The sequence below is a fragment of the Diceros bicornis genome, chromosome 3, assembly GCF_020826845.1.
Source record: "Diceros bicornis minor isolate mBicDic1 chromosome 3, mDicBic1.mat.cur, whole genome shotgun sequence".
NCBI lineage: Eukaryota > Metazoa > Chordata > Mammalia > Perissodactyla > Rhinocerotidae > Diceros > Diceros bicornis.
The window spans coordinates 56,274,203-56,296,751 of record NC_080742.1 but is presented as its reverse complement, the minus strand read 5'-3'; the positions used below and the strand labels follow the sequence as shown (position 1 = coordinate 56,296,751).

The window sequence follows — 22,549 nt, the reverse complement described above, 5'->3', positions numbered from 1 at the left end:
GTCAGGCATCATGTCCTCGGGGTAGCTTTCTCCAGGGCCTTGAGGCAGAGGAGGGTGAGCCCTCCTCTGCCTCCTGTAGCCCTTTGTTTGCGCCTTAGTTATGGTGCATTGTCCATTTATTGTGATTACCTATGGGTTGACTGGTTCTCAAGGTAAACATCCTTGTTCATCTTTCTGTTTCTAGGGCCTGGAATGGAACCTGGCGTATTGAGGGAGTTCAATATGTATATATTGAATGAATAAATGAAAGAATGAACGGAAATGGGCAGGGAGTTTATTATAAGGTCTTTGCTTAGATCAAATTTAAGAAAGCAGGCTGCTGCTGTTGTTCTTCCTCCTAGAACCAGACCTCAGTTAACATAGAACAGACCTTTGTTAATATAGAACCAGACCTTCATTAATAGGACCAAATCTTATTAAGATATATGTTTAGGACTTTAAAAGAGCTGTCTTGCATTTCAGAAGTTGGAGGGGTCTGTCTCCAGCCACTAATGTGCTTTAATTTTCTCTTGATTGACACAAAAGCAGTTTGGATGTGGGACACCCTAAGGGGATCAGTCACGGCCATGGTCATTAAAAGAGTTGTTTGACCCATGGGTGTCCTTGGAGAAGGTTCAGGGATCCTCTCGGCAGAGCCGTCCTTGAGGCACAACAAACCAGGGTGATTTCTTCTGTGGTGGGCTGCGGGTGTCTGATCAGGGTCTTGGGGAGGCATCCTCATGTGCATACAAATCTAGTCTCTACACGCCTATTACATGCGTGTACATTAGCTGGCACTGCTCCTTACCCCTCCATGCACACCTCCTCATGCCCCATAAAGAGCTTTTGTGTGAATTAGAAAAAGGTACTCCTTCTGCATGGATAGGGTAGAAAAAGCCAACCCCTTCTGGAGGGACCCAGCTCCGTGGGTGCATAGCTTGGTGACTGGACGGTGCCTTTGTGGAAAGAGAAAAGGTTTCTTTCCTCTGGGAAGAGTGTAACCAGCACAAGCTAGTGGTAATGGGGTAACGGTAACAAGGTCCTCAGGCTCTACTTTAAAAAAAATTTGCTGATAGACTTCTTTTATAATAACTGTTTATTTTTAGTATTTTATTTATTTGTATTTTTTATAACTTTGTATTTTAGAACAGTTTTAGATTTACAGAAAATTAGTAAAGGTAGTACAAAGAGTTCCCACGTACACCCTGCCCAGTTTCCCCTATAATTAACCTCTTCTATTAGTATGGTACATTTGTCACAATGAATGAACTGATACTGATACATTATTATTAACTAAAGTACATGCTTTATTCAGATTTCCTCAGTTTTTGCCTAATGTCCTTTCTAAGTTTCAGGGTCCCATGAGGATACCACATTACATTTAGTCATCCTGCCTTCAAGGCTTCTCTTGGCTGTGACAGTTTCTCAGATTTTCCTTATTTTTTGATGACCTTGACAGATTTGAAGAGTACTGGTCAGGTATTTTGTAGAATGTCCTTCAGTTGAGATCTGTCTGATGTGTTTCCCATGACTAGACTGGGTGTTTTAATAGGTTTTATTATCATTACCCAGCCCTCGTGGTCTAGTGGTTAAGATTAGGCTCTCTCACTACCACGGCCCAGGTTTGTTTCTGGTCAGGGAACCACACCATCTGTCTGTCAGTTGTCATACTGTGGCAGCTGTGTGTTGCTGTGATGCTGAAAGCTGTGCCACTGGTATTTCAAATACCAGCAGAGTCACCCATGGTGGACAGATTTCAGTGGAGCTTCTAGACTAAGACAGACTAAAAAGAAGGAGCTGGACACCCACTTCCGAAAAAATTGGCCATGAGAACCCTATGAATAATAGCAGCAGAGCATTGTCTGATATAGTCCTGAAAGATGAGAGGATGGCACAAAAAGACCAGGCATGGTTCCTCTCTGCTGTACACAGGGTTGCTAGGAGTCAGAATCGACTTGACGGCAGTAACAACAAATTATTATTCAGGTATGGTAAGACCAACAGATCAAGGATGACTGTCATTGAAAAGACAGTTTGTTAATATTCACAGATCCCAAAAGAGGGGGTACATGTCACACCATGGAGGCCATGCTGAGAAGCACTGGGGTCAGTTTTGAAGCAGAGGGAGGGGGAGAACTGTGGTTTATTGAGGTTTCTGCGGGAAGAAATGGGTGAGGCGGGGTAAGCAGGCTTAGGATTGGCTAGTTTGAATGATTTCAGTGGGCTCTGGAGCATAGGGGCTCTCTAGATGTCTGGTGACTTGTCCTAGGGTGATTGGCCAGGTGGATAATGGCCTGGAGTGCGAAAGCGCAGTAAGGGAGGTGTTGGGGATGTAGACTCTGGATTGGTTGGTTTGTATTTGAAAAGCTTGCCCCTGGGAGGAGGGATCTTTCTGAAGCGTTGAATGGAGGGAGGAGGTGGAAGATGAGGCAGGCAGGAGGCCAAGGCAAGTGACTCAGGAGTATTATGGGGTTGTCCAGAACAAGGCTTGTCTGGGATATGCCTGTAGGGCAGATGTTAAAGCATCAAGTTTACAGAAGCTAGAAACATGCTTAATACACTGGAGTTATGTGTTTTGGGGAGGAAGACCACAGAGGTAAGGTGCCATTTTTATCACATCATATCAAGGGTACATAATATCAATGTAACTTATCACAGTTGATATTGACCTTGATTGCCTGGCTGACCAGGCCCTATTTTGTGGCACCATATTCACTTAATGTCTGTCTTTAATGTTCAGCTCATATATTTGAGGTGTTTGTAGCATAGGATATCAGTAAACATGCAGTGCAGTTTTCTTTAGATCTTGAGCTTCCAGAATAGTGAATCCATCTATGGTGAGTTCTAGTTCTTAGAGTTGGGGCCCTGTTTGGGGTAGATGTCTCCGTAGAATGGAGTCTTGAAACTTGGGGCTCAGGCAAGCTGAGTTCATAGGGGAGACTTGTGTCTCAACATCCTTACAGTTCTCTAAAATGGTAGCCATTTGTGTACTTCCAATTGCTGAACAAATTCCTATGTAGGTACCTGTGGCTCTGTCAGGAGTTGGGGTTGGTCACTACTGAAATAAGACAGGATCTATATCCCTAACACTTAGTTATGATTCAAAATATTCCATGTTAGCCAATTTTTTGTGTATAAATTAAAAAATTCCTGGTTACTTCGTAAGTTGCCTGACCAGTATCTTTTGGAGCCCTCTGATGCTGGTGGAGATCATGAGAAATATATAAATTTCCCTGCTCTGTTTTTAAAAATCCTGAGTTGAGCAAGGCAGGACATGAAGTTGATTGATAATGCACCTGCACACCTTTTTCCCCTCATGCCTCAGGGTCTAAGTCGCAGAACTGCCTGTGGAACTCCTTCATCGACGGGCTCACAGGGAATGTCAAGGAGAAGCCACGGCCAACGATTGTCCATGACCCCCGACCACCCGAGGAAATCCTAGCTGATGAATTGCCTCCGCTCGATAGCCCAGAAGCCTTGGTGAAGACATCCTTCAGGTTTGGTGGATTGCAACTCAGTTGCTTCCTTCTTATTTGCTTGTGGAGTTATTTCAATCCAGTTGGATGCATCGTCAGCGTCACCAGCAAATTGCCCCATTTCTTTGCACTGAGTAAATTAGAATTGATGAGGAGTGTTCGAATTAATGCTAGCTGGACTTCTGGCTGGATTTCCTGAATGTAGTGAAGATCATATTAGTAGTTAAGTTGCTGTTGGTATTTAATTGGTATTGGCATTTAAATGCTAAGGCAAAGAAGGATTTACTGATGTTGGCAATTTGAATTGGATTAATGAGTCTTTTGCTTCAACGGAGGATGACGCATGGAGATAAGTACACAGAGAAAAAGCATGTGGTGGGAATTAATTCAGCCTGGTGCCTTTAGAGTCTCTTGCTGGGGGAAGGTTTCTAGTTGTAAGAGATATGAGAGCTGCTGCCTCCTGAAATGAAGCGAGGATCTTCTTGTGTGGTTTCCCAGGTGGCTGTTTACTCTGCTCTTGTTCATCGTTTAGTCTCGAGTCTTCCTGCAAAGGCCTGTTGTGTTTTCTTTCTGTATTATACTCCTCTTTCCTCATGACTCGGTCCCTTACCTTCTCGCCCGTATTAAACGAAAATCAATCTGGGTGTGGATGTGGTGTATAAAAGTGATTTTTTTTTCCCAAATTGGGTCTTTCTAACTCACTTTTGAAAAACACAGTAGTACTGGTATCAAAAATTAAGATTTACCTGTTACCCTCATTTTACTTCTTTCACTTTTCTTTCCATTATATGAGGCTTTCATACTCTCCACATGGCTAGTGGAACATATAAACCTCCCTTTTCTCTGCCTATAAACAATTCAGACAACTCTTGGAGTCCATGAAGTATATTTGAAAAATGTGCTATCTTTTGCATCCAGGTGATGTGGGTAATCGCTCAGTAAAAGCCATTTCATTGTGTGAAGGTTCTTAATGTAGATTGAATTATGGATATGTTCTGAAAAGGAGTGATGAATAGGGGTTTGGATTCCTTTATATAATGTGACTGATGCAGTGGCAAATGCTTTTCTTTTTCCTAGTAAGTATTTGGTTACTGCATTGTGAGGTTTTAAATAAAATAAAACCCGCTCAAGTAGAGAGAGGTACATTCTATGAACTTGAGATTCTCTGCAGGTGAATGCAGTGGAAAAGGGGAGGGCGAATGGCTTTCTTGGTTTGAGTGTTCTCATCTTGGAGCATCTCTGGTGGAGTTGGCCCCTTCACACACAGTCTTCTTGTAGCTACTCCTTCCACCCCAGACCAGGTTCATCATCTTCTTCAATGAACAATTAAAGAGTTACTCTCATAAAAAGAACATCTGATTTGCTAGCCCAACTCCATTACCATCATCCCTTCTCTTTGCATTCCCTTAGTGCTCTTTAATAGAGAAAATGTATTAATGGCCATAACTTCATTTGATCTGCTAGTTTTAAGTTGTATTATGTGTCCATATCTTGATTCCAGAAGGAGGTTAAATCATAAGTTTGTCAAGGTCAGGACTTATTTCTGGTTCCTTGTAACACTTGGTGCAATAGGAAAAACACAGCAGGTGTAAATGTGCCAACCCTTCAGCAATTGAAGCTAGAAATCCATTGGCATTGGTTAATCATTTATTGGTCTCCCTAATAGAACTGTGTGCTATTCTGGAACCATCCTTCTTCCAAAGAAGATAGTTGATTTCCATGGCAATGCTAGAGGGTTAATATTCTCTAATGCAGTTGTGGTTGTCACATCAGTTGTGAGATTTGTTGTATATAAATTGTTATAAGCAAAGTACTAAAATGTGGGAACAGTTTACTTATCAAGAAATAAATTAGAGCAGAATCAAGGTTACCCTTGTAATAATGCGGCTTGCTTTCTATTCTGCCTTTTGAATTGCAATGAAAGGAGTGAGTCGTAGCTGGATTTTAAACAATGCTGATAGGAATATATCGCTCATGTGTTCTCTCCCCATTTCACTCAAGGAGTGAAAAAATCTGAGAATTGCTGACTCCCAATGTTAGTGACTCTGAGAAATCTAGGAAGAATGGTGTGTTATACTCCTACATTTTAAAACTTCAGAGGTACGTCAATGATCAGTGCTTTCAGATCCTAAGATAACTCCTTTTACCAAGCAATATAGTCTTCCCTCTGCTGAGGTTGAGGTGTTGAGTTCTTTTTTCTGACCCTGAAATTTAGAACCTCTCAGCCGCCATGGCCTGTGTGTATGTGTATGTGAAAACATTTATACCCCCCGCCACACATACACAGTAAGGGATCTGGGCATGGGATTGTTAGCATCCTGCCCTTCTCAGTTCTGGAGGCTCTTGTTTGCTGAGGAGGAGCACATGGTTCTCATTTATTGGCATGGCTTGTCCTCACAGCTCCTCTGTAGGATCGTTACCACTGAGCAACACAGGGTAAGTGAAAGCTTTGGTTACTCCCTTCTCTTTCTTATTCACATTTTGAGGGCATTTGGAATCTGGGCCATGAAATATGGTCATCAGCTTTTATTATTAAATAGGAATTTGCAAATTGCAATGACAATGAGGCCAATGTGCCAAATTATCAGGAAGTCCAGTCTTTTCATGGGCTTCTTCTCCCTAACTGTTCCCAAGGACCCCCAGGCTTACTGACAGTAGTTTAAGAGTCAACCCTTATTCTGCTCTGTCTCCTGCCACCTGACAAGGAATTGGGGTCTCATGTTGAAGGTGGACTTTCTGACCTCAGTGAAGTTATAAGTCTACATCACCAGTCCAGATCTCCTCTTTCTTGTGACCTCTCCTCCCTCTGGCTTCTGTTGTCCTTTCCTGACATCTGGCCCCAGTTACTACAGTTTCTCAGACATGTTCTAACAGCGTTGATCCTCAAAAGGATGGTTCGTTTCAGTTTCCACAGAAATCTTTTCTAGCTGTTTGCAAGTATGTGGAGACAGTTATGAAGACGCCACTTCCAGGACAAGAGTGTAACTTGTTTTATATATGCATAATGTTTTCATTCAGGTAGTTCTTTCTAGAATGAAAGGAACAGTCTGCCTTAAAGGTAAATTCTATTCTCTATCCCAAAGGTAGGAAGTGTTTATAAATTTACAAATGCTAGGTGTTTTACAAAAAAGTTTCTAAAGTTTGTATGTTTCAGTCTCCCACAGGCTCCCTGTTACGACAATAACAATAGTAGTTATTCTTAAATTGCTAGGCATGATCCTAACAACCCAAAGATGATGTCCATTTTTGAGATGAAGAAACTGGCCCTGAGGGTCTGGCCCAGTGGCGCAGCAGTTAAGTGAGCGCCTATTGCTTCGCCGGCCCCGCCTACCGCTTCGCTGGCCCCGGGGTTCGCCGGTTCGGATCCTGGGCGGGCACTGATGCACCACTTGTCAAGCCATGCTGTGGCGGCGTCCCATATAAAGTAGAGGAAGATGGGCACGGATGTTAGCCCGGAGCCAATCTTCCTCAGCAAAAAGAGGAGGATTGGCATCAGATGTTAGCTCAGGGCTGATCTTCCTCACCAAAAAAACAAAAAAATAACCAAAAAAGAAACTGGCCCTGAAATGTAGAACCTATAGTTCTGATTGAATTCAAACACAATAAGGACAATTGCTTGTAGATTGGTGGTCACCAATGGCAGAAGCAAGGGGTAGCTTGGGTAGACTTTTGGTCCTACTTAATCTTTATCAGCCCCTGGAATCCCACCCCAAATAAGTATATCATCTATAAACTCACATAAAAAGCATGCTTGTGATGCAAATGCAGCTTCAAGACAACTCTTCTTCCAACCAGACTGCCACTGGTGGCCAACACTGTCTATTCACGTCAGTTAGCAATAATGCCAGAGGGTGTAGGAGAAAGTGACAATTTGACGCACAGATTCAGACATAAAGATTTTGGAAAATGAGAGGCATCACTCTTTTCCCCAGGGCTTGTAAGTTGATAGTCGAGGTGTGTGCAAACACCCTCTCAACTCTTAATATGTTCCCTGATAAGCTCCCATCTCGTCTTTCTCTTCTCTGGGCTGTGGTGATGGGGCCAATGTTCCACATCATGGAGCGGACAGTTCAGCAGAGTCTCGGGAGAAAGATACCAGTGCTTGAAGGGAAGGGTCTCCTCATTCCTGTCCATGTTCAGCTCCCAGCTGATATCACTGGAAAGTAACACAGTTCTGTGCTCTGTTGTACTGTGGACTTGAGTCTTTACTCCTCTTCAAAGGGACATTCTAAGATACCCAGGTAGGAAAATTCAACTTCTGAAAGCGGCTGCACTGGGCTTTAGTCTGGATTCAATTACCACTGGCAAGTTGCTTCATCTCTTTGAACCTGTTTCCTTAACTGTCACATCTGAGGGTTAGCCTAGAACAGTGTTCTCAAACTTGAGTGTGTGTCATTATTGCCTGGAGGGCTTGTTACAACAGACTGCTGGGCTCACCTCCAGGTCTGGGTGGGGTCCTAGAATGTGCCTTTTGAACAAGCCTCAGGTGGTGCGGATGCTGCTGGTCCAGGCACCACCCTTGGAGAACCACTGGACTAGCTGATATTTACTATCCGTTTGAACTCTAAAATATTTTGCTGTGTTAATTTGAGCAGGCCACTTATCTAATCTGGCCTCAATTTCTTCATCTTCAAGATAGGGATAAGGATGCCCACTTCCCAAGGTCGTTGGGAGGAATTGGAGGAGATGATATGCATCAAAGAGACAAGCAGAGTGTCTAGCACCCAGAATGTGCTCAGTAAGTACTAATTTCGTATTCCTGCTCAGCACTCACTGGAAAACTTACATGCCTTTGAGCGTATACATGCAGAGTAAATAGGATCAGACTTGGGTTTTGTGGCTCCAGGTGCAGAGACTGTGGGCTCTGAAAGCTCACTAAGCCTCTGGCATGAAAAGTCTGCTTTCAAAACCTGAGACTTTTGAAAAGAAGAAAGTGGGAACCGTAACAAATAAAAAGGCTTCAGTGTCTGGAAAGTAGACACTCCTGGGAACTGCCCCCTAGATGCCTGTTTTCCTAGTTTCTCATGACCTGTCTCTTTGAACCTATGTTCTGCCGAGGTTTTCCGTAAAAGAAGTGAGAGAGTAAACTGAACCTGGAGCTTAAGGAAGACAGACAAGTCCAGCCAGTCTGGTTGGTGACAGGAATCTCAGTACCTGCCACTAGAGGACCTAAGAGAACAGGAAAGAGCCGGGTGCTTTCTTTCCCCAGCCTCTACTGTGCACCTTTGCAAAGGTGAGGCCCAGCCTAGATTGCACTGAAAATCGAGGAAACCAATGCTTCTTGAGCATCTGCTATGTCCAAGCACTGTACATTCATTTGCTCATTTAGTCTCCCCGAACCCTGGCAATGTGAGTATTGTTATGCCAGTTGTACAGGTCAGGAAACTGAGGCTCAGAGAGATCAAGCAACTTACCCAGAGTCACCCAGCGGGTGGCAGAGCTGGAAATTTCAACCTGGTTCGCCTGGCTCCAAAGCCATGCACTCTCCACCATGTTCTACTGCTGCCACATGACCTTGGCTTTCACACCGCTGGGTTTGTCGTTGGTGAAATAAGAGCGTGACTGGTTCTACCAATTTGGATATGCACTTTGGATATATAGTTTGATGCTTCCCCTATGTGAGTGACTCTGTTCTGTTGCACTAAATCCTTTTTCTAGTCCAAATTTACGTTTTTAATTCATTCACCCCTTTTGGATAGAAGACTTTTAAGACAGTGCTTCTCAAACTTTATGTCTAATGAATTCCTTGGGGGGTCCTATTAAATGCAGATCCAGATTCAATAGGTCTGAGTTGCAGCCTGTTAATCTGCCTTTCTTACAAGTTCCCAGTGATGTGTTGGTTCGAGGACCACACTCAGAGTAATGACGTATGGGCTACACTACTTCTACACTGTGTGATTTGAGTCGTGGTTTGATTCTCAGTTTTCTCATTTTATAAATGGAAACAGTGAAATAACAATACAGGCCGTGGGGGCTGTTGCTAGGTTTAAGTGGGCTAATGAATGTGACAGCCCCTAGTCCCTTCTCTCTCGGTTTTCAGAACCCTGTTTAGGAGTGGATTGATCCTCTACACCTTGACCCCTTCGTCTGTGACTGGCTTGTGCAGTGAACCCCAGGCTGGAAATATGAGCCCCGTGGGTACTTTGTGAGCAAGACTGGCCACTGGCCTGACCCCCTTGGGTAGGAGAGAAAATTCTGGAGCCTTCCAGTGCATCGGCTGTCTTGGTTATTTGCCTTGAATTGTGTGACTCGCAACGTAGGTTGAGTTGTTAGGTTTTGATAATTCTGCATTTGGAAGAATAGCATGCTAGCTCCCTAGAGAATCACTGGGGGCTTGATGAGCTTCTCTTCCCACATAGAATGGACTTATTTGGGCTTTGGCAGAAGTGTTCCTGATTCTATACATAGCTTACTAAGAATATGTTGCAGAAAGCAGAACTGCATTGAGCTAACACACTCAGCTATAGATGAGATTAAGGCCTTGTCAGATCCCATTTAATGGACTGCGTTTTCCATGCAGAGTTAAATCGTTGAACTCATCCTCATTTTGGCTTTTGGCAGTCATTTTTCCACTAGGGGCTGCAGCCAAGAAGCCAGTTTCTGACTTGATTACTTTTAGGAAATGTGCAATCTGGCTGATGATATGGCGTGGCGTGGGGTGGTGTCCCCTGCAGCTTCGGACCCCACCCCAGGATGAGTCATGGGTTAAAATTCTCAATTAGCTCATGGGAAGTCTGGTTGTCACACATCTTTCTCTATCACCATATGTCGGTCACCCACTGGGAACTTTGGGGACATCTACTTCCCTGATCCAGTCCTGCCTCCCTGGAGTTGACATTTTTCCCCTCTTGTCCTCACTAATCCAGATCAGTAGAGTCTTCCTCAAGTTTGCCAAGGGGAAAAATAAAAGAATGATTTCTGAGTTTTTTTTAAAGGTCAGAGGAGTTTCTATTGCAATGTTGGTTTCCTGTAAGGGAAATATTTAGGCTTCCCTTTGTAAGTAAGTGTTGACAAAGCATATATCATGCAGACACCGTTCCTCTTGCATTCTTCCTGGTCCTTCCACAGTATTTTGGGAGAAGTGGTTTGTCTCTGTAGCTGCCATGTGAATGCTGCTCTGTGAATGCTCTCACATCACCGACCAGAGGGAGCATACTTGACCCATGGCCCCAGCTTCTGTGTGAGGAAATTTGTCCCTGTGATGGCTGAGGCTGTGTTTCCCAAGGGTACTCTAAGCAAGTGACTAAGAGTGTCAGGGATACTAAGGCTGGCTGTTCCTGAGAGACGTGGGACTCCTCTGATGGTGATGTTGGCTTGAAAACTCCTTGATGGCCTTGCTGAACTCTCTTTAGAACTGCACTATGGTCTAAGACACTTCCACCCAACCTTCCTTCCTTCTGGGCTCCTTTCCTATTTTCTCTTACAGATATTCCCTCTGATAAATTTCTTGCATGTCTAATCCTGTCTCAGCATCTGCTTCTCAGAGGACCCAGGCTAACACAGTCTCTCACCAACCTGTGATCCTCTGCTGGCCCACCACCACCAGCTCTGTGCTGTGGGCACAGCTCCAAGGCTACTGGCCTAGAAATCCTGGGCCAGTCTCTGTGTATTTGATTTTATATTTTATGTTTGATGTTGTGTCTTCTCCCTGGGGTCTAGTCGTGGGGTTAAACATGGAGCAGGCCACAATTTTCTTTAGTATCTTGTATTTTATTGCCCTCAGGAGATTTTGCTGAAGCACTGGGATTAACTAAAGCAACTACAACATAAGAGGGGAACATTTAAAATTGTAGCCAATATACGACTGTTTCTGTTGTCCAAGGAAATGCTCAAAAGAACACTGTACAGATGGTTCAAACACTGTACATTCCAGTTCCCAGCCAGTGGGCCTGTCTCCAGGGCTAAATTCCCTTAGAGAGTGCATCCTTCTTCAAACCAGACATATTCTCACCAGGCTATTGGGGAATCCAGGTTTCCACCCACAGGATTGGAGCTCATCTGAGGTGTCCTCAACCCCTCAGTATATGCCTAAGTCAGAATAACTCCTAGCAGCACATTTGACAAAGTGTAAGTAATTCATCCTAGAATAACCCCATAGGGAGGAATGGGAAGCTTCTGTACTGTCAGGCGGGGGAGGAAGGGCTGGGATACTCCTGGAGCCTCCATCAAAATCTCCCTGCCAGTGTGAAGTGTGATCCCTCCCCATGCTTCCTGAATAGTAACAGGAACTTCTGTCCTAGGCCACACGAGCCCTGAAGTGTGCGGGGAATCCCTGAAGTGCTCTCCAAATGAAGGAAGACCTCCCCGCCACCCCCTCCCCTGGCAGTGCTTTGGATCCCATTGAGGTCTGGTCATGATTCTCATGTGGTTCTGGATTAGGAGGTCCAGACTTTAGCCCTTGGCTACTTTGTCCCCGTGTCAGCGTCACTGGGCAAGTCTCCCATCACAGTCCCAAGTAATTTCTGAGGTTTGGCCCCAGGAGCTTGTGGGAACCTCTGGGACCTGTCCAAACCACAGAGAACCTAAGAGATAATTTGGGAAAGCTAAAACTCAGCCTGCCTCTATCTAACTTTGCTGGCTACTGAGTTTACTTGGATGTGAACCATTGGTTTGTGGGCAAGTCTCTCTCTCGAGAGAAGAGGAAGTCTCATCCCTGCCTCTTCTGCCCTGGTTTCCCTTCTCCCTATAATCCCCTGAGTCAGAAAAGCTGGACCTCTGGCTTTCTGCTTCTCCGTTATATCCTCCTCCTCCCCAGTACCAGGCCTTGGGCTGAGTCTTAATGGTAGATGAGCTGAAGAGACAGATTGGCCTCCTGATCTGGGACCCTACATTGGGAAATATCTCAAAAGCACCATATATTATCCCTTATAAACTTTCGGTGATGAATGTTTTGTTCGGTAATGAACTTTACTACATTTGTTTTTTTGCGGTAAAATTAAGGTACCCTAAATAAAAATAAAGCAAAACCCTTTAACACTGTGCTATGTAATAATGCAAATCTGGATATCCGTTGATTGGTGATTGGTTCCTGTCCTCTGCAGTGGGCTTGTAGGGGGTGCGGGTTACATTATTAACTTCATGATAACATGGCCCTGTGTTTTACTCTGTGGAAATTTTTGTTCGCACTTACAGCATTAGGGCAAGGGTTCTGCCCTTGCTAGAGGAAAGGAGTGGTTTCCTTTTTTTTTTTTTTTTTTGGTGAGGAAGATTAGCCCTGAGCTCACATCTGTTGCCAATCCTCCTCTTTTTGCTGAGGAAGATTGGCCCTGGGCTAACATCTGTGCCCATCTTCCTCTACTTTATATGTGAGATGCCTGCCATAGCATGGCTTGATGAGCGGTGCATGGGTCCGTGCCCGGAATCTGAACCTCAGAACCCTGGGCCACTGAAGCGGAGCGCGCGAACTTAACCACAACGCCACTGGGCCGGCCCCGAGCAGTTTCCTTTTTATTAGAATCTTTCTAATAACCTATACTCTCTTCCCATTGAAGTGCGCATGCTGTAGTCACATCCTGTGCCAGGCGCTGGAGCCACATGGGATGAACTGGACCAGTGCATGCCCTGCCTCCCTGGCCCTCACATAGATTAATGAATATGTTGAATGACGCTTGGTGTAACCATGAAACAAGCCACCTTAGATCATGGTGGACATAAAAGGGAAGCAAAAGGAACAGTGTGGGTCAGGGTCGAGAGACAGGAAGACATGGCATGTGTTGAAAGAACTGTTGGATTTGCATCTAAGGCACGTGAAAGGGAGGCGGCATTGGAAAGGTAAAGTCAGGACCAAATATGGTAGTGCCTTGTTTACCATGGGAAGAAGGTTCAGTTTTATTCCACAGGCAGAGATCTGTAGTGCTCTTGGAAATGTTTGGGGAAGTAGGAGAAGACTGCATATTTTTTCATTAAGTTACAGAATTAGGAATTATTTTTCCATGCTTCTGTCCCTTTCACGCAGAGCACCAAAACTAAGGTTTCCTGGCCTGAGGCAGAGATGGAATAATAGATCTGGAGAGCAGCATGGGGTCTGAACACCTTGGTGCCTGGAGGAAGTGCAGGGGGAATCTGGGGAAGAAACTTGTGAAAATATGTTTTTCCTCATGGATTGGAACAGAGACCATTTTTTTTATTACTTCTAAATGTAGTAGTAGTTCATGGCTATTGAATAGACAGGCCCATAACTGGAACCTAGCTGCTCCCCATTTATTGATTACTGTTAAGTGCAGCCAGAAGTGAATTTGCTAGGATGAATTACCTCCAGACCCTGGAGGTCAGCTCTGTTGGGGAAGGATTGTTATTTGAACAAGAGCTGCAGACATGCTTGTCCTCATTTGGAAGAAGTGATAATTCTGACTCAAGTGATGGGGCTCAAGTACTTGGAGGCAGCCACATTGTACTGCCGAAGAGCGTGACTTGTGTAGCCTCTGCCAAGGCAGAAACAGAAAGATGTGAATCAAACAGCAAACTTGGATTATGGATCCAAAACTTTGATCTATTCATCATTTTCATTCTTTGAAAATGGTCCAGATTTAGAAATAGAAAAGGAGGTATGAAGGGGGCTGAATTACATTTATTAAATTGTGTTTCTCCAATATTCTGCTAATTATTCTGTCTTTGACTGTGTATGGCTATGTCAGGGTTGAGTTTCCTTTTTTTTTAGTTTCCATGGATAGCACTGAACCAGGCTGTCATGTCTAGCTCTAAGCCAACTTATAGGTACCTATATTTAAGAAATGCTTTTGAGTTTATTATTTTAAAAAACTATTTTGACAGTTTTTTAAACTTTCAAAAAAGTTATAAGACTAGTAAAATGAACAACTATCTATCTTCCACCTAGAGTTACATTTGCTTGTTTACTATCAAATCTATTATGTATTAAATATACCTATTAATATATCTATTATCTCTCTCTCTAGTTACCTTTTTTTTCCTGAATCTTTTGACCCTAAGTTTAGACATCATGACCTTTCAGCTTCAGCTTGTATCTCTTAAGAATAAGACCATTTCTTACATGGCCGCAGTATAATTACCAAATTGAGGGTGCTTAACATTGATATAATACTGTTATCCAATATACAGCCCATATTCAGATTTCACCAAATGTTCCAATAATGTCTTTTATAGCAATCATTCTTTTCTGATCCAGGACCCATTCCAGAAGCACACATTACGTTTAGTTGTTATGTACCTTTAGTCTCCTTTAATTTGAAGCAGTTTTTCAGCCTTTCTTTGTCTTTCATGACATTAACATTTTGAAGCAAACAGGTCATATGTTTTGTTTTGCAGAGTGTTCCTCAATTTGAGATTGTCTGATCGTTGCCTTGTGATTCGATTCAGGTTATTCATGTTGACAGGAGTCCTACACAAGTGATGTCGTGTCCTTCTCAGTGCGGCAACAAGGAGGAGAATTGTTGATTGTCCCATTAGTGGTGCTCTTAACTTTGATCGTTTGGTTAAGATTGTTTCCTCAATCTGTACACTGTAAAGGTGCCTGTCTCCCCTTTGTAAGTGATAAGTTATCTGGGGGAGACACTTTGAGACTATATAGATAATCTCTTTCCAACAAACTTTTATGCAATGGTTTTAGCGTCACTTAATGATTCTTGCCTGAATCAATGGTAATTTCTAACCCTATCATTCCTTCTCCTTTTATTAAATGACATTTGACTGCAAATAAGAGCTTCCTCTTTTTCTCCCTTTCTCCCTCCTTTTCTAGATTTTAGTATCAGTATGGACTCTGCGTTCTGTTTTCATCTTATGTTTTATAAGCCATTATATCTTTATCCTACGTGGAGCCCAGGGGGGTTGTTTGTGAGAGAAAGGTCACAAAGGGCAAGCGGGGGGGGGCGGTATGGGTGGTCTTTCAGTCTAAACCTCATCCATGCTAACAGGCGGAAGTGAGGTTGACTTGGAATATGAAGAAGTATATCAGCAAATCCAGGGACTAATCCTCTGCCCTGCTGGTAGGGTCTCTTTCCTGGTCCCCTAATCTGGTTGAAGACATTGTCTTTACCTGGACCTGCTGGAGCCACTGGAATTATGGGAAATTGCTGAGTGGAGAAAGTCACATGGAGTGAGTTGGGGGGAAGGCCTTACTTAGCCAGAGAAAGGAGTTTGAATGCATCATCTGAACTTTTCGCTGGATCTCCAAGTCTTTTCTCACTTGCCTCTTTCTGCCATTTAGTGCTGCTCCCTGCTGCTTCTGGCCAGTGTCTGATGACTATGCCAAACACAGTGGTCCGAAGAGTTGCCTGTATCTTATTAATGAGGGGTGTAGTGAGAACACCTGAGCTCTGGTTTTAATCCCAGCTCCACTCCTTGCCTGCTGTGTGGCCTTGAGCATGCAGTTTAAACTGAGCCTCAGTTTCCTCATCTGTTTAGTGGGATTAGATATCCTTTTCCTTACGGGATACGTGTGAGGAGCCCAGGAGGTCATACATGGCAAGCATGAGCAGTGTCTGGCATCAGCAGGTGCTTTATCATTAGTAGGTAATAGGATTCAGCATCAGCATCCTGCTTAATGCTCTTGGAAGACGTATAGTTAGCTCTAGGCTTATGTTGTGTGCAGGGATTAACTTTATCAGACTTACACAGCCATGTTCACATGTCCCTCAGCACTGAGTAGCTGCTCTGACACCTGGGACCTTTGATGACACCCTCTCCCTCTCTTTAGTTTCTAGCATTTTTCCTCTTAATCACTGTCTAGCCACATTGTATATAATAATAATAGCTAACCTGACTGAAGGTTATGTCAGTCACTTTTCTACATGCTTTGTATGTTGTCATTTAATCCTCACAACAACCTTGTGAGATAGATATTTTTATTACCTTCATTTTATAGATGGAGCAGCTGAGGCACAAAGAAGTTAAGTTATGGGGGTCATACCACCAGTTGGTAGATCTGGGATTCAAAGCCAGATAGTCTGGCTCCAGAACCCACATTTAATCATTAGCCACACTGCTTCGCTAGTCTAGCATTGAGGAGTGGATCTGTGTCCTCCGGTTTTGTTGTTGGTAGGGACCTGTTTTCCAGTTAGGCTCCTGTTTTCCTGCCTGCCTCCCCACCATCTTGATCCAATGCTGGGTACCAGCATCAGCCTGTTTGCTTTGTTTCCTGCCATTTCCTTGTGCCTGGTGTGGACTCTCACTGCATCAGCATCTGGCCTGCTCCCTTGCGCTTCATTTCCTGCCTGCCCCTTCCCCCTGCAGTACATTGCTCAGCCTATGAATGCAGCTTTAGCTGCTAGGCTGGAGAACTAGAAAGACCTTCTTAAGATTTCCTGCTCTCCTGTGAGCTAGTCACCAGCATCACTCTGCAGTCTCACCAGAGCCCTTTCTCTCCAATGGCCGTGAACCATGGTGGTGTGCACTGTGTAGTATGGGGACCCGGTAGAGGATGGTGGTCTAGAACTGGGACTTGGAATCAGATGAAGCTGAGTTTCTATCTTAACTCTGTCACTTATCACCTTGGGAAAGTTACTCAGCTTCTCTTGGCCTCAGTTTTCTTTTCTGCAAAAGGGAAATAGGAATGATGGGAAGATGGAATGAGAAAATGTATGTAAAAAACACAGTATAAAAACTCCTGAAATCTGAGTAAGATTGTAGTCTGGGTATTGTATGTGTCAATGTCAATTTCCTGGTTTTGATAACATACTGTAGTTGTGTAAGATGTTATTGTAGGTGGAAGCTGGTGATGGGTACATGGAACTCTCTGTACTATTTTTGCAACTTATTGTGTGTCTATAATCATTTCAACAAAGGTTTAAAAAACATTTAGCATAGTACATAATATCTGTTAATTGTCGTTTTTTAAATTATAAAATGTCACCAGGAATTCTGTTATTTGGCTCACGTTCAACTTCTTGAGAGGGCTGTGTGTGTGTGTGTGTGTGAGAGAGAGAGAGAGAGAGAGAGACAGAGAGAGACAGAGAGCAAGAGATCCACTTAAAAGAAAGTAGACCAAACAAATTCTAAAATTATTTCCTTTTTCTAACACATTGAACAACATCAGTGGCATCACCATCAATCACAAGTGAATTCCCTCATGCTGTAATTTCATCTTCTCCTGGTTGAAAACCTTGTCTTTTACTACACTTAGTGGTTTCTATTCTCTTCAGATTTATTGTCTATCTTCTATTTCAATGGTTCTTAATCCAGGCTGCACAATAGACTCGCAAGTGACTAAACCAGCATCCCTGGGGTGGGGTCCAGCTGTATGTTTTAAAAGCTTCTTTGGTTTTGATGAGTTCAGCAGGCCTGAGAATCGCTCTCTGTTCTACCGCAGGCTCCTCTTTGGCCTTCCTTTCCTTCCCTTCATTCTCCCACATCTACTTTGCCTTGTTGTGTGCTGCTTCCATAGGGCACCATTTTTCTAATGACCCTTAAGGCCTTTCCTGACCGTAGTTACCGGATACAGACTTTACTCCCTTCTTATAGTATTTTTCTGGAACGAGTGTCTAGAGCTTTGGAACAATCACAGAATGAGCTCTCCCACCCCCCAAGATGCCATATGTCCATGCTATTTTAGATAACTGAAGTGTCACCAAATGTCCCTTATGTTGTCTTTCTCCAAAAGCCAATTCAATAGAATGCAGGCGAATTGCATGTTTTCTTTTGGGAATGTAATATGTGGAAGTTTTCAAAAGCCTGTTAGGCACTGACTGTTTTTACTTTCCATTTCAGTGGCTGACATGTCTTAACCACCTTCTGGATACACTGACTTTGAGACGTTGCCTCAGTTTCTTAGTCACCAGTCCTCCTTTCTTCATTTTTTTCAAAATGAAATTTTGTCCTAAAAATAACGTACTTACCTTGTAGAGCATTTGATAAATGGTAAAAGAAAAGAATTTTGAATATAATCTCTGCTATCATTTTGGTATCCTTCCTGATGTCTTTATACCTATGCCTTATTCTTAGAGTTGTAATTATGGTATGGATATAATTTTGTATCCTAATTTTTTTCACTGAACATTTCATCTTAAGCATTTTTCTATGTTGCCCCATAATGTGTCTGTGTGAATGTGTGTTGGACATTTAGGTTGTTCCCAGATTTTCACTCTTTAAGGAATGCTATGATAAATATCTTCATATTCAATTGCCGTATTTTAAGCTGCATCCTAAGGGTAGATAAGTAGAAATGGAAACACTGGTTCAAAAGGCTTCTTGATCCTTAAGAAACCACATTACAAGAGAGCCCTGAGTAGCCCCATTCAATGGGGCTTCTTCCCGCAATTCCAATCAGCATTGAACCCCTTAGATTGAGTGTGATGGTTCTCATTTCTCAGAGCTTTGAAGTGACTATTATTATTATTTTTTTCAAGGTAGCCTGCCTTTCATTAAAGCCATACAGTGCCTATGCTGACGGTTTCTGTGTGTTTTGCTGACATACTACTCACGGGAGGGATATAGTCACTTTTTGTTCTGCTCCTGGTAGGTGTCAATATCATCCCTCTTTTACATATTAGCAAAGCAAGGTTCAGAAGAATTAAGTGACTTGCCCAAGGGCACACAGTTGAGAAAAGCAGAGCCAAGAGTCAACCTGTATCATTTTGGCCCCACAGTCTTTGCGCTTTCCACTCCACCCGACTTCCTCTCTGGAAACAGGGGCACAGAGAGCAGAGTCATAAATTGTTGCTGCGGCGAGGACTTGGGGGCAAAGGAGAGGAGAAAACAGGTACCCAGGAAAGACTTCGTGAAGGTTCTTGCCCTCAAGGAACTTAGAGTTTAGTGGAAGAAATATAAAAGTAGATCAACAATTACTCTATGGTGCAGTAGCATTTGTTATATTTATTAAAATATTAGTTACCTTTTATAATTAATATTAAAATAGAACTAAAATAAAAGCTATCATAGGAATAAAAAGAAAAGAGCATTTTTAAAAACAGCTTTATTAAGATATAATTGATGTAGGAAAAAACTGCACATATTCAAATATTCAAATGAATAAATTTGACATTTGTGTACACTTGTGAAACCATCAGCATAATCAAGATAATAGATGTATCCATGTCTGTCAAAATTTTCTTGCGCCCTTTTGTAACCCTTCCAGCCCTTCAACCTATCCCCGGTCCATCCCCAGGCAACCACTGATTTACTTTCTGTCACTATAGATTATATAGATTAGTTTGCATTTTCTAGATTTTTATATAATGTAATCATACAGTATGTATCCTTTAAAAAAAATCTAGCGTCTTTCACTTAGGGTAACTATTTTAAGAGTCATCTATGTTGTTGCATGTCTCAGTATATAATTATTCCTTTTTATTAATGAGTAGTGTTCTATTGTGTGGATATACCATGATTTGTTTATCCATTCAACTGTTGATGGACCTTGATATTTGCCAATTTCTGTAATGTAAATATTCCCACCATGGCCATATTCAAGTTACCAACACGAAGTCACAGAATGTGGAGTTCGGAAAAGATGCAAGAGACAGTCTGCTCCAAATGTGCTAGGAAATTTGTCCTGGGCAATAAGTGGGTGTGGAGTGGAGTGGAGGGAATTGGAGCATCTCATGGGAACAGTTGGTTAGTGGGACACCTTCATCTTGAGGAGTTCTTGATCATTCTATTTGTGAGGATGGGGCTGGTTCCCACTTGCATATAGCTGGTTTTGGGACTTTGCCCATGTGATTACTAAGAAGCACTGTTGTGTTTACAGAGACTATTTGGTTTGAAGGAAGATTTATTGCTTAGGAAATAACTATTGATTATGAGTAGAAGTGAGAACTGTTTTTAGGATTTTATACATTTATGATTCTTTTAAAGAATAAAAGTGAATATATGAATCTTTTTTGAGAGTTTCTTTAAAACTCTTTACATTATCTACCTACATATTGTTAAATTACCTTCATTTTAGATATCATGTGGAATATGCAAAGGAGCTAATTTTCAAAGTTAATAGAAAAAAGTTTAGAAAGAAAACTTGAGCTGCTTTACTTTGTCTTTCAATATTTTATACATCCTCCTTTCTGTGAATAATAAATCATGTTTATGGTGTAGCAATTTACATTTATAGTAGTGCTTTTTATTCCATAAATAAATCCCCAAATGTCCCACTCTGATCTTTTCATTCATCATTGAATAGCAGCAGTCACCCAACAGAAACACCACAAGCCATGCCCATGACACAGAGGAAGTCTAATCAGGGAACGCAGTTAGAACGCCACGAGAGAGGAGGTGGCTTGGAAAAGAGAAATTTTTTAAAAGTAGGGGAATTGAGTCAGGCATGGACCTGGGAAATCCTTAGGGTTCATTCATTTATAATAACCATTTGTTGACCTCCTACTATATGCCAGGCACTGAAGTAGGTACTAGGTGTACAATGGAAACAAAACTGACATGGTCCCTGCCCTTGTAGAATTTATAGCTGCCATACATGGCAGGGAGCTAAGGACATTTTTAATCCTGGACTCAAAGAGGCCTTCCAAAGTGACCATATTTTTTTGTGTGTGTGTGAGGAAGATCGCCCCTGAGCTAACATCTGCCAATCCTCCTCTTTTTGCTGAGGAAGACTGGCTGTGGGCTAACATCTGTGCCCATCTTCCTCCACTTTATATGGGACACCGCCACAGCATGGCTTGCCAAGCGATGCGTTGGTGCGCGCCTGGGATCCGAACCAGCGAACCCTGGGCTGCCGCAGCGGAGCGCACGCACTCAACAGCTTGCGCCACTGGGCCGGCCCCCAAAGTGACCATATTTATCCCAGTGAAACAGCAAAGAAATCACTGGACCAAATACTAGCTTTTTTGCCCTGAAAAATTTAGGCCCTGTGGTCACTGGGTGTTTGCCCTATAAAGACATTTCTGGAACTTACCAGGCATTCTTTGAGGGTTCAGGTGAATCCTTCACTTCCCTGTCCCACATTGACTAAAGCAAAATAACGTTGAGGATTTTTTCTTGAGGAGTCTGTCTTGACCAAGGCCTCTGCACCTCCTTGAGGTTCCACATCTTCACTCTTTCTTCCTTGGATTAAGGCGGATGGGCACTGAGTGTGGTGCAGGCTCTTAACCTGGGGTCGGGCATTCATGGATGACTTCAGTGGTTCTGGAAATGTCTGAAGTGAGGGCCTAGGGTTACATGTTTATTTTTCAGGGAATATGAAACTTTCAACAGATTCCCATGAGGATTTGTGATTCAAAAAAAGCTTCAGAACCTTCAGTATGTTGGAAAGAGCGTTGAATTAGTGTCAAGTAACCTGAGCCCTTCTCGAGCCATATATTAGGAAACTTGTGAACCTTTTGGTGCTTCGGTTTTATCATCTGTATGACAGGGATAAATATTTTCCCTTTCTACTCTTCGGAGTAGATTGCAAGGTCAAAGGAGATAATTGTGCATGGAAGTGCTTAGGAAATGGCCCAATACCATGCAAAGTGAGGTGTGATATTGCTAATATTATTATGGCAGATCGTAATGGTGCAGATGGTAGCTGGGGTAGGGGGTACAGGACAGGGAGAGGAGCCAAAGAAAGGATGAGGCATCTCCCCCTATCATCTGATAGAGGATTAGCAGTCTTTCCTATCGCCTCAGTGTCCTTAATTCACCCAAGCCCTGGGACTGTGGCTGTTGAACCCCAACTCATCCTGGGGTGAGAAACAAAAGTCAGGAGAAGGAGGAGGAAACCTGGTGTGAATGATAAACACAGAAAAGAATAAAACCCCACACCAAAGAGAGAGCACACTTATTGACAGTAAGTCAACCTTCTTAACAAGTAAATATGACAGAGAAGCATACCTATTTCTCCTAAATATATTTAATCTAAATCTGGACCTCACCTGGGAAGCCATTTTGTTTTTGGATCCTGAGTGATCTGAGTTTGAATGGGGACTCTGTCATATGTGACCCAGGCAAGCTGCTTAACCCCTACCAGCATTAGTTTCCTCACACACAGAACAGAAATACTCATAGTTACACTTCACGGCTGTTGTGAGGGTTAAAAACAATACGATCTGTAAAGCTCAGCACAGGGCTTGGCCCATGTTGGTGGACTACAGATGTTTGTCCTCTGGTACTAGGGGGACAATATTTGTAAATGAATCAGCCCTAACCCTTTCATGGTTCTTACTTAGGGCATGGACCTAGTCTAAATGCTTTATATA

At 42.9% G+C, this 22,549-nt stretch overlaps 1 protein-coding gene across 4 annotated transcripts in view; it reads left to right on the top strand.

Annotated features, from left to right (window-relative positions):
* PDE1C (phosphodiesterase 1C) overlaps positions 1 to 22,549 on the top strand; it is a 515,800-nt gene that overhangs the window by 119,363 nt on the left and 373,888 nt on the right. For all 4 annotated transcript variants that reach the window (XM_058527845.1, XM_058527815.1, XM_058527825.1 and 1 more), the window contains exon 3: positions 3,305 to 3,476. In XM_058527845.1, the coding sequence (XP_058383828.1) occupies positions 3,305 to 3,476 (172 nt within the window). The remainder of the gene's footprint in view (positions 1 to 3,304; positions 3,477 to 22,549) is intronic.